Source organism: Oncorhynchus mykiss, chromosome 10, assembly GCF_013265735.2.
Source record: "Oncorhynchus mykiss isolate Arlee chromosome 10, USDA_OmykA_1.1, whole genome shotgun sequence".
NCBI classification, from domain to species: Eukaryota; Metazoa; Chordata; class Actinopteri; order Salmoniformes; family Salmonidae; genus Oncorhynchus; species Oncorhynchus mykiss.
Window position 1 is genome coordinate 43,591,630 of NC_048574.1, and position 13,091 is coordinate 43,604,720.

A 13,091-nucleotide genomic window follows, 5' to 3' on the forward strand; every position below is an offset into this window, starting at 1 on the left:
ATTAATCGGCCATTCCGATTAATCGGTCGACATCTAGTATGTACAATCTACAACAGAATGCAGCACATGACTGAAAAGATAACCAATTTGCTAGTTACAGCATCAGCGCGTGCTCTGGAAAGACAGTGGAGAGTGGAAAGGCAGTTTGCCAATTAACTTACAAACAGAATACACCTGAACGATAATGAAGAGGTTGGTGAGAAGCCTGACCACGTAGACGGGGGTGAGAAGGTGATGAAGCGTACTTCATGAGCTGTAACCGAAAAAACAACTGGCATTTGGAAAGTTTGAGGTGAGGGAGAAAGTGTGGTGGAACAAGTATTGTTAGCATTATTCAGTATCTTGCTAGCTGGTTCGAATTATCCGTTAGCTAGCCAGAGAAATTTTGAGCAACATTAGCCAACTTAACTGATCAAATAATTGAGTTTATGGTGTGAAAATTAGTTGGCTAATAAAGTCAGACAGCTAAAGTTAGCTAGCTAATGTTACATCAGATGAGTTAACATTTAGTAACCTAACCAATTATTTTTTATTTTATTTGTTTTAACCTTTATTTAGCTAGGCAAGTTAGTCAGTTAAGAACAAATTCTTATTTTCAATGACGGCCTAGCAACAGTGGGTGTTCGGGGGCAGAACGACAGACTTGTACCTTGTCAGCTCGGGGATTTGAACTTGCAACCTTCTGGTTACTAGTCCAACTCTCTAACCACTAGCTAACGAACTAACTACTATCTGTGAACTAATGTTTTCCCTCTACAGTATGTGGTTCATTTTCGGAATGAGAGAATTAGGTGAAATTGAGGCGTTGCTTGTTAAACAAATGGATTTAGGAATGAAGTGTAGCTGGAGCTGGGCCTGGCTTAAGCTGGATGCCACTATAGAGTTGAAAGGAACACCACACACTTCCCTCTTTCCCTCTTCTTCAATACAGTGGATAAAAGGGGTATGCAAGGTGCCTGAAAGAGATCAATTATGCCAGAAAAGGGTATCATGCTCTGCTGGCACATTGTACAGTAGAACAGATGTCCACAGGCAGAAAGTGTATAATGTACAGTGTAGCCCAAAGACATAGTTTTTGTTGTGTTGAATTTGACCGTAACACGTGTGAGTGAGGGGGGGATTATAATTTTGTAAATCTTTGACTTTTATTTTTGCGCACATGTAGCCTTGTGCACTTGATCGATGTCTACTATAGTGGCAACTATAATAGAGCAAAAATAGAATGCCTGTTTGTTTCATTCTATTTCTACTTTAAAATGTTTTTTTCCCAAGTGCAATATTTAGATGTGTGTGTGGTCACAAGCGTTCTATTATAAAGGCTGTCATGGCTAACTGCAATATTAGTGTAACATTTGATTGCTTTCTATTAAAAAAATTTTTTTTAGCTGTGAGTTAGGTTCACATTAATCACTTATTTTACACACAGAGACTGATCATATTCTTTTGTTTAATTAGTTAAAACCTGAACTTCCCCTCCTAGCAGGGATTTTTTTTTTGCATGTTTCAGTGCAAAAAAAAGTGTCACATTTTTGGGCCCTCACTAGTTTACTACTTTCAAGTATTTTTACTTAAGTACTTTACACGACTGCGGTGGGGTTATGGTATGGGCAGGCATAAGCTACTGACAACGAACACTTTCATTCTATCGATTGCAATTTTAATGCACAGAGACACCATGACGAGATCTGTGACCAATCTGTATTCCCACTCGTGAAATTCATAGATTTCGGCCTAATTCATTTATTTAAATTGACTGAATTCCTTATGAACTGTAACTCAGTAAAATCTTTGAAATGTTGCATTTCTTTTTGTAGTGCGTGCGTGCATGCATACAAACACTGAAAAACACATCTAGCATTGCTTATGGTTAAAGTGCCATATTTATTTGAAAGAAGCATTTTAAGGACAAAGAATATGCTGGATCTTCTTGACTTGTGGTATAGGAATTATACTGTCCTTTTGTCCAGAGGACAACCTAAAGTAACTGTCTAGTTGACAATTGCAGACCCTGTAAAGCATCTCAGCAAATATCAACTTGTCTCAACCCAATGTAACCATGGTGACGTAGAAGATCGTTTTTATGAGCCTTCCGGACTCTGTGATTGAATGCGACAAAGTGAAAGCAGAGCCCTACAGTATCTGTACTTGGCTACTGCTGACTGAATAGCTGTAAAACTGCCTCAACCCCCACTTCCTCTTCGCTCTGTCCTCATTGCTGCATTTCACTTTCCCTTCAGAGTTGCTCTGTTCCCTGCTCTGGAATAGTGTCTCTTGCTACTACTCACATATCATCAATGGAAACCAAGCCCAAATTTTATTAGGCCTGTTTTAGTTCCCTTAATAGACCCATTTTGTTACATTCATCCATTGATGACTCAAAAGGGCTTTGGTTTCTCTTGCACAAGACTAAATTCAATGGTGTTGGCTGCCCCTGAACAGGCTCTGGCAACACAGTATGCAAGGATTAATTTGTCTTAAGAATTCTGCCTTATCTGTATTATTACCATTTGTTTTTAGAGGTGTTGTGATGAGTTCCTGTAGGTTTGATTGGAAGTGAACCTGTACCTGATGCTATTGATTTAGAATACCATCGGGTCAGATGATTATGAAAGTGTCTCAGATTCATTACTCAGTCGCTTGGTTCCTGTCCTATTTTGGTGAGTGTCACGAACCGGCTCAAAGTTCGTAACAAAAAGGGAGACAACGTGGAGATAAGGAATAACAAAAATATATTTATTAACTGAAGTAAACTGAATACAATTAACAATGGTGTGTGTGTGTGTAGTCATTAAATCAGTAGTGTAAGTGAGTGGTTGCGTGCATAAATGTGATAATGAGGGGTGTTGAAAGGTGCCAAAGCAAACAAACAAAACGGGCACAAAAATGACACAACCAAAATCTATCAGTGTCTGCATGGAGAGAGTCCGTCCGTCCCCCCCCCCCCCCCCCCCCCCCCCCCAATGAATGGGGAAGAGGTGTATTTATCCCGGGACCATTTAGCTGACGACCCTCCCGGCTCCGCCCACACGGCTCCGCCCACCGACATCCTATTAAGGAAAATGAGCAAAGGGACAGAATACGGCAGACAGAGTGGGAGGGTCGTCACAGTGAGGTACACACTGGGTGTTTCTCAAAATACATACTACCGTACAAAACGGAGCACGGAGGGCTCTTTTCAAATGCGTACTCCGTTTGTACATATGTTGAAGCATGCATTGCTGCAAGCTTCAACGGAAAGTGTGCAGAGAAATACAGTACCAGTCAATAGTTTGGATACCTACTCATTCCAGGGTTTTTCTTTATTTTTACTATTTTTTACTTTGTAGAATAATAGTGAAGACATCAACACTATGAAATAACACACATGGAATCATGTAGTAACCAAAAAAGTGTTAAAAAAATCACAATATATTTGAGGTTCTTCAAAGTAGCCAACCTTTGCCTTGATGACAGCTTTCCACACTCTTGGCATTCCCTCATCCAGCTGAATGAGGTAGTCACCTGGAATGCATTTCAATTAACAGGTCTGTCTTGTTAAATTAAATTTATTGAATTTCTTTCCTTTAGCAGCTCAAATAAGTAAAGAGAAATGACAGTCCATCATTACTTTAAGACAGGGTCAGTCAATCCAGAATATTTCAAGAACTTTGAAAGTTTCAAGTGCAGTCGCAAAAGCCATGATGAAACTGGCTCTCATGAGGACCGCCACCGGAATGGAAGACCCAGAGTTACCTCTGAGGATAAGTTAATTAGAGTTAACTGCACCTCAGATTGCAGTCCAAATGAATGCTTCACAGAGTTCAAGTAACAGACACATCTCAACATCAACTGTTCAGAGGAGACTGCTTGAATCAGGTGTTCATGGTCGAATTGCTGCAAAGAAACCACTACTAAAGGACACCAATAAGAAGAGACTTGCTTGGGCCAAGGAACACAAGCAATGAACATTAGACAGGTGGACATATGTCCTTTGGTCTGATGAATCGAAATTTGTGATTTTTCGTTAAAACCGCCGTGTCTTTGTGAGACTCAGTGTAGGTGAACGAACAATCTCCACATGTGTGGTTCCCACTGCGAAGCATGGAGGAGGTGGTGTGGGGTGCTTTGCTGGTGACACTGTCAGTGATTTATTTAGAATTCAAGGCACACTTAACCAGCATGGCTACCACAGCATTCTGCAGCGATACGCCATCCCATCTGGTTTGTGCTTAGTCCCACTATCATTTGTTTTTCAACAGGACAATGACCCAACACACCTCCAGGCTGTGTAAGGGCTATTTGACCAAGAAGGAGAGTGATAGAGTACTGCATCAGATGACTTGGCCTCCACAATCACCCAACCTCAACCCAATTGAGATGGATGAGTTGGACCGCAGAGGGAAGGAAAAGCAGCCAACAAGTGCTCAGCTTATGTGGGAACTCAAAGACTGTTGGAAAGCATTCCAGGTGAAGATGGTTGAGAGAATGCAAAAAGTGTGCAAAGCTGTCATCAAGGCAAATGCTAGCTGAGAATTATGAAAACTTTTGCTTTGTGTTATATCTTTGTTCGTCTCTATTGCCATTGTCCTGGCTGGAAGAAGGTTCAGTGAATGGGAGGTGCAGCATGAGGTAATACAGTAGGAGGAGTGGGCATGCTTCTCAAATGAAATGTTTGATGTGTTCTCCACACTCTCGTCCTCGGAGAATGCACTCGGCGCATGAGTGTGGAGCACTGTAGTATGCATATTGAGAAACACCCACGGTCTCTCTCTCCTCCCCATGGACTATATGGGGCATGGTCTCACTCACACATAATTTATGGGGTTTGTTTTAGTGTCATCAGTCATCGTATCCATAAGGATTTCTAATGCCTTCAGAAAGTATTCAGACCCCTTTTACTTTTGCCACATTTTGTGACGTTACAGCCTTATTCTAAAATGGACGAAATTGATGAGAGAAAAAAACAATCTACACGCAATACCCCATAATGACAAAGCAAAAACCGAAATATCACATTTACATAAGTATTCCAACCCTTTACTCAGTGCTTTGTTGAAGCACCTTTTGGTAGTGATTACAGCCTTGTGTCTTCTTTGGTATGATGCTACAAACTGGGCACATCTGTATTTGGGGAGTTTCTCCCATTCTTCTCGGTAGATGCTCTCAAGCTCTGTCAGGTTGGATGGGGAGCGTCGCTGGACAGCTATTTTCAGGTCTCTCCAGAGGTGTTCAAGTGCCAGGTTTCCTGCAGATCTGACGCTTGGCATTCAGGACAAAGAGTTCAATCTTGGTTTCGTCAGACCAGAGAATCTTGTTTCTCATGGTCTGAGTGGCCTTTAGATGCCTTTTGACAAACTCCAAGCGGCCTGTCATGTGCCTTTTACTGAGGAGTGGCTTCCATCTGGCCACTCTACCATAAAGGCCTGATTTGGAGGTGTTCTGCAGAGATGGTTGTCCATCTGGAAGGTTCTCCCATCTCCACAGAGGAGCTCTGGAGCTCTATCAGGTTCCATTGGGTTCTTGGTCACTTCCCTGACCAAGGCTCTTCTTCCTAGGACTGCTCAGTTTGGCTGGGCGGCCAGCTCTAGGAAGAGTCTTGGTGGTTCCAAACTGTGTTCTTGAGGTAGTGGAGTAAAATTTGTCAAATAGTAAAGTACAGATACCCCCCCAAAAAACTACTTAAGTAGTACTTTAAAGTATTTTTACTTAAGTACTTTACACCACTGTTCACACTCCTGAGTCAATACATATTAGAATCACCTTGGCAGTGATTATTATTATTATTATTTGACCCTGCTTGTCATCTATCAACATTTGAACATCTTGGCCATGTTATGTTATAATTTCCACCCAGCACAGCCAGAAGAGGACTGGCCACCCCTCATATGGTTGTTCCCCTCTTGGTTTCTTCCTAGGTTCCAGCCTTTCTAGGGAGTTTTTCCTAGTCACTGTGCTTCTACGCCTGCATTGCTTGCTGTTTGGGGTTTTAGGCTGGGTTTCTGTACAGCACTTTGTGATATCAGCCGATGTAAGAAGGGCTTTATAAATACATTTGATTGATTACAGCTGTGAGTCTTTCTGGGTAAGTCTCTAAAGAGCTTTGAACACCTGGATTGTACTATACAGTGCCTTGCGAAAGTATTCGGCCACCTTGAACTTTGCGACCTTTTGCCACATTTCAGGCTTCAAACATAAAGATATAAAACTGTATTTTTTTGTGAAGAATCAACAACAAGTGGGACACAATCATGAAGTGGAACGACATTTATTGGATATTTCAAACTTTTTTAACAAATCAAAAACTGAAAAATTGGGCGTGCAAAATTATTCAGCCCCCTTAAGTTAATACTTTGTAGCGCCACCTTTTGCTGCGATTACAGCTGTAAGTCGCTTGGGGTATGTCTATCAGTTTTGCACATCGAGAGACTGACATTTTTTCCTATTCCTCCTTGCAAAACAGCTCGAGCTCAGTGAGGTCGGATGGAGAGCATTTGTGTTCAGCAGTTTTCAGTTCTTTCCACAGATTCTCGATTGGATTCAGGTCTGGACTTTGACTTGGCCATTCTAACTCCTAGATATGTTTATTTTTGAACCATTCCATTGTAGATTTTGCTTTATGTTTTGGATCATTGTCTTGTTGGAAGACAAATCTCCGTCCCTGTCTCAGGTCTTCCAGAATGGTCCTGTATTTGGCTCCATCCATCTTCCCATCAATTTTAACCATCTTCCCTGTCCCTGCTGGAGAAAAGCAGGCCCAAACCATGATGCTGCCACGACCATGTTTGACAGTGGGGATGGTGTGTTCAGGGTGATGAGCTCTATTGCTTTTACGCCAAACATAACGTTTTGCATTGTTGCCAAAAAGTTCAATTTTGGTTTCATCTGACCAGAGCACCTTCTTCCACATGTTTGGTGTGTCTCCCAGGTGGCTTGTGGCAAACTTTAAACAACACTTTTTATGGATATCTTTAAGAAATGTCTTTCTTCTTGCCACTCTTCCATAAAGGCCAGATTTGTGCAATATACGACTGATTGTTGTCCTATGGACAGAGTCTCCCACCTCAGCTGCAGATCTCTGCAGTTCATCCAGAGTGATGGGCCTCTTGGCTGCATCTCTGATCAGTCTTCTCCTTGTATGAGCTGAAAGTTTAGAGGGACGGCCAGGTCTTGGTAGATTTGCAATGGTCTGATACTCCGTCCATTTCAATATTATCGCTTGCACAGTGCTCCTTGGGATGTTTAAAGCTTGGGAAATCTTTTTGTATCCAAATCCAGCTTTAAACTTCTTCACAACAGTATCTCGGACCTGCCTGGTGTGTTCCTTGTTCTTTATGATGCTCTCTGCGCTTTTAACGGACCTCTGAGACTATCACAGTGCAGGTGCATTTATACGGAGACTTGATTACACACAGGTGGATTGTATTTATCATCATTAGTCATTTAGGTCAACATTGGATCATTCAGAGATCCTCACTGAACTTCTGGAGAGAGTTTGCTGCACTGAAAGTAAAGGGGCTGAATAATTTTGCACGCCCAATTTTTCAGTTTTTGATTTGTTAAAGTTTGAAATATCCAATAAATGTCGTTCCACTTCATGATTGTGTCCCACTTGTTGTTGATTCTTCACATAAAAATACAGTTTTATATCTTTGTTTGAAGCCTGAAATGTGGCAAAAGGTTGCAAAGTTCAAGGGGGCCGAATACTTTCGCAAGGCACTGTATTTGCACATTCTTTTGAAAATTCTTCAAGCTCTGTCAAGTTGGTTGTTGAGCTTTGCTAGAAAACCATTTTCAAGTCTTGCCATTGATTTTGAGTCAAAACGGTATCTAGGCCACTCTGGAACATTCAATGCCGTCTTGGTAAGTAACTCCAGTGTATATTTGGGCTTGTGTTTTAGGTTATTGACCTGCTGAAAGTTGATTTGTCTCCCAGTGTCTGTTGGAAAGCAGACTGAACCAGGTTTTCCTCTAGGATTTTTTTATGTGCTTAACTCTATTCCGTTTATTTTTATTTAAAAAATTAGTCCTAGTCCTTGCCGATGATGAGCATACCAACAACATGATGCAGCCTCCACCATGCTTGAAAAAAAGTGTGGTACTCAGTGATGTGTTGGATTTGCCCCAAACATAACACTTTGTATTCTTGACATAAAGTTAATTTCTTTGCCAAATGTTTAGCAATTTTACTTAAATGTTAAAAAATGTAACTAGGCAAGTCCGTTAAGAACAAATTCTTATTTACAATGACGGCCTACCACGGCCAAACCCTAATGACGTTGGGCCAATTGTGTGCCACCCTATGGGACTCCCAATCACGGCCTGTTGTGATACAGCCTGGAATCAAACCAGAGTCTGTGGTGACGCCTCTAGCAATGAGATGCAGTGCCTTAGACCACTGCGCCACTCAGGAGCCGTATAGTGCCTTATTGCAAACAGGATGAATGTTTAGGAATATTTTTTTAGTCTGTACAGGCTTCCTATTTACTCTGTTGTTTAGGTTAGTATTGTGGAGTAACTACAATGTTGATCCATCCTGTTTCTTCCTGTCTTAGCCATTAAACTGTAACTGTTTTAAAGTCACCATTGGCCTCATGGTGAAATCCCTGAGCGCTTTCCTTCCTCACCGGCTACTGAGTTAGGAAAGACGTCTGTATCTTTGTAGTGACTGGATGTACTGATACACAATCAAAAATATTTAACTTCACTATGATGAAAGGGATATTCAATTTCTGCTTTAAAAAAAAAAAAATTATCCATCTTCCAATAGGTACCCTTCTTTGCGAGGCATTGAAAACCTCCCTGGTCTTTGGTTGAAATTCACTGCTCGACTAAGGGACCTTACAATTTTCTGTATGTGTGGGGTACAGAGAATAGGTAGTCAATAAAAATGTGTTAAATACTATTGCACACAGTGAGTCCATGCTACTGTCACAAACCGGCTTGTAGCCTGTAACAAAAAGGAGAAAACGTGGAGATACCTTTAGTTCATAAATACATTTGTTTAACTATAAACAAGTAACAATGGGGTGTGTAGTCAGTGATTGCGTGCCTAGATGTGATAATGAGGAGTGTTGAGAGATGCCAAAGCAAACACACAAAACAGCTACTACAAAAAGGCCATAACCAAATTCCAACAGTGAGTCTCCTCAATGAATGAGGGAAAGGTGTATTTATCCCCAGGACACACCCGAGCCCAGGTGTGTCCCATTTCGCTGATGACCCTCCCGGCTACGCCCACCAACCTTCTAATAAGGAAAACAAGAGCAAAGAGAGAATTTGGCAGACAGTGGGAGGGTCGTCACACTACTTATTAAGTGACTTGTTAAGTAAATTTGTACTCCTGAATTTATTTAGGCATGCCATAACGACAGTGTTGAATACTTACTGACTCGAGGCATTTAAGCATTTCATTTTTAATGCATTTGTAAAAGTTTCTAAAAACATAATTCCACTTTTGATATTATGGGGTTCTATGTATGTGTGTGTGTAGGCCAGTGACAATCTCAATTTAGTATGTTTTAAATTCATTCTGTTACACAAAATGTGGAAAAAGTCAAGTGGTGTGAATACTTTCTGAAGGCACTGTATACTTTATTTCTAATTAAGTTAACAAAGCAAACATGGTGGTAAATAACCAGACCGTACAACACATTCTGCTAGTTCAGTTCACAATACCCAAATCTGTACCCAAACATGGTGGTAAATAACCAGACCGTACAACACATTCTGCTAGTTCAGTTCACAATACCCAAATCTGTACCCAAACATGGTGGTAAATAACCAGACCGTACAACACATTCTGCTAGTTCAGTTCACAATACCCAAATCTGTACCCAAACATGGTGGTAAATAACCAGACCGTACAACACATTCTGCTAGTTCAGTTCACAATACCCAAATCTGTACCCAAACATGGTGGTAAATAACCAGACCGTACAACACATTCTGCTAGTTCAGTTCACAATACCCAAATCTGTACCCAAACATGGTGGTAAATAACCAGACCGTACAACACATTCTGCTAGTTCAGTTCACAATACCCAAATCTGTACCCAAACATGGTGGTAAATAACCAGACCGTACAACACATTCTGCTAGTTCAGTTCACAATACCCAAATCTGTACCCAAACATGGTGGTAAATAACCAGACCGTACAACACATTCTGCTAGTTCAGTTCACAATACCCAAATCTGTACCCAAACATGGTGGTAAATAACCAGACCGTACAACACATTCTGCTAGTTCAGTTCACAATACCCAAATCTGTACCCAAACATGGTGGTAAATAACCAGACCGTACAACACATTCTGCTAGTTCAGTTCACAATACCCAAATCTGTACCCAAACATGGTGGTAAATAACCAGACCGTACAACACATTCTGCTAGTTCAGTTCACAATACCCAAATCTGTGGCGTCCAGTTTGGACCGATTTTTTTGTTATTTATTTATTTTTATAATTATTTTTATATATATATATATATATATATATAACTTTTTTTTAGTCATTCTGATACGCAATAATCATTTAGAATTGTTTTAGTTCATTCAGAATATTTGTCTTATTAGGAAGTAAATGCACCCTTTGAATGTCTCAAGTCAAGGATTCCAGCCACGCTGTCAACTGTAATTCATGTATAGGAGGGGGAATTGAACATTAAAGACCGAGGCTACTTACGTAACTAAGGCCTCATAATGTGACTTTGGCCTTGTTCAGTACACTTGAGTTCCCTTAACCTGTTCTTGGTCTGTGGCACCAATTCCTACCTCCTTTTATTGTGGTCTGGCAGGCAGGCAGGGTTTGTGTTGGCCCAGTAACCACAGAAGCACGTGACCGGCAACTCTCAGGAACCCCTGACCAACACTGAGGCTCCACACACACACACCCACCCGTCTGTCTGTGCAGGCTGGAGGAGAGTTCTGTGTCTACGCTACAGACACAGTCATGTATAAGGTCATAACCGATCACCTAAGGCAGTGGTATTCTAACTTTTTTTTAGCAGGGACCCCATTTTCTTGTCCCCACAAGAATTTCTCCCGACCCCACCCCAAATCTAATGACAAATTTAGATTTTTACATCAACAAAAAACCTTAAATTCATTACATTTTAATCTTTTATCAAAATGAAAAGAGACCAATAAATACGTGTACTCAGTTATTGTTTTCTTATCTTTCTCAAAAACCTTTGTATATTGTCCCATACAATAATCTGTGCTTTTCAATTATTTGTTTCAACAAAAAAAAATCTAACATTTCCCCGACTTTAAATACCGCTGATCTATGGTCATAGTGTTTTCTATCGTTCTTTCCTCCTAGATGTAAATGCATTAAAGAAGTCACCATATGGACAGGAATTGATAGCATTCAGTGTAAAGAATAGCTTCGTTATGTGATCAACTCTAAGACCATGCAGCCCTGCAGCAGCATGGATTATTACTGCTGGTCTAGAGAGTGTACCCTGTGGGTTTCCTTTACACACACCACTTTTCCTCTCCAGCCACAATCTCACTCTCACATTTTTACTGTTAATTAAGGCTAGCTGGCCATTTTACAGAGCTGTTACAGTCGGATGCCTATGGGAATGGTTCTCTTGTTTTTTTCTTTGACGGAAATTAGCCTGATTTGAAACCAGAACGGCACTTCAGACTAATCGCCAGCCATGTTTTGATTACAATTGTGCTGTCAAACTTTTTTCCGTAGCCAAACAATGTCAATTGCAAGAGCAGGACATTGTTTAACATTCAGTGTAGTAAGGCAAACACTCTTGTATGTGTGTATGTGCTGAAATGAAGCTGATGTAGATGCTGAACACATCTGTTCTGTTTGTCTGTGTTCAGCTTCCGTTTGAGAAGGAGGTCTACTACATTCAGCATTCCATGCTCTACCTGGTGCCGGTATACCTCTTCAGGAAAGGAGGTACGTTCCACCTTCTTTTGCACTTATGAAATTCTGTGCTCTGTTGTCAACATTCCATGGGTGCTTCACTAGAAATTAAACCATCTCGAGTTATTCATCACTGCTACCTTAACTCAAGCAATCGAAACCCTTCTCCCAGTTGTGAGATTGTTGGACTGACAGAGGGGGAGACCTGGGGAAAACTGACAGACTGCCATCTAGTGTAGAGATGCCATTCTTGCAACCAGTTTCAAGTTTAATGGTCACATGCATAAGTACATTGAAAGACCTTTCTTGCAACCTATAAACCCAACAATGCAGTAATCAATAACAATAAGTTAAGGTAGAACAAAAACACACCAATAAAAATAGAACACGAGAAAGTATTTTTTCTTTATTTTACCAGGCAAGTCAGTTAAGAACAAATTCTTATTTTCAATGACGGCCTAGGAACAGTGGGTTAACTGCCTGTTCAGGGGCAGAACGACAGATTTGTACCTTGTCAGCTCGGGGATTTGAACTTGCAACCTTCCAGTTACTAGTGCAACGCTCTAACCACTAGGCTACCCTGCCGCCCCAATTAAGCATACTTTATACAGGGTCAGTTCCAGTACCATAGGTACGATGTGCAGGGATACTGGAATGATAGAGATAGATATGGTGAGTGTGTGTGTGTGTGACCAATGATGAAGTGACTGTGTGTGTGTGTCAGTTGCATACGTGTGTAGGGCCATGTGAATGTGCAGTGTAAAAATTAAATACAAGGGTCAACTCCAGTCTGTGTAGCTATTTAATTAGCCATTTTTCAGTTTTATGGCTTGGGGATAGAAACTGTTGAGGAGCCTGTTAGTGTCAGATTTGATATACTGGTATCGTTTGCTGTGCTGAAGCAGAGAGAACAGTCTATGGCTTGAGTGGCTGGAGATTTTCCCGACATTCCTTTCACACCGCCTGATATAGAGGTCCTGGATGGCAGGGAGCTTGGTCCCAGTGATGTACTGGACTGGCCGCACCACCCTCTGTAGCGCCATGTAATCGAGGGCGGTGATATTGCCACACCAAGCAGTGATGCAGCCAGTCAAGATTGTCTCAATGGTACCGCTGTAGAACCTTTTTGAGGATTTGAGGGCCCATGCCAAACCTGTTCAACCTGCCTTCTTCACGACCGTGCGTGTGTCAGCTCCTCGGTCTTACTGAGGGAGAGGTTGTTGTTC

General features: G+C 41.2%; 1 protein-coding gene across 1 annotated transcript in view; it reads left to right on the forward strand.

Annotated features, from left to right (window-relative positions):
• The window catches only part of LOC110533958 (transmembrane protein 164), a 47,016-nt gene that overhangs the window by 25,395 nt on the left and 8,530 nt on the right, over window positions 1-13,091 (forward strand). Inside the window, exon 4 of the mRNA XM_021618555.2 lies at window positions 11,820-11,898. Within this exon, the coding sequence (XP_021474230.1) occupies window positions 11,820-11,898 (79 nt within the window). The remainder of the gene's footprint in view (window positions 1-11,819; window positions 11,899-13,091) is intronic.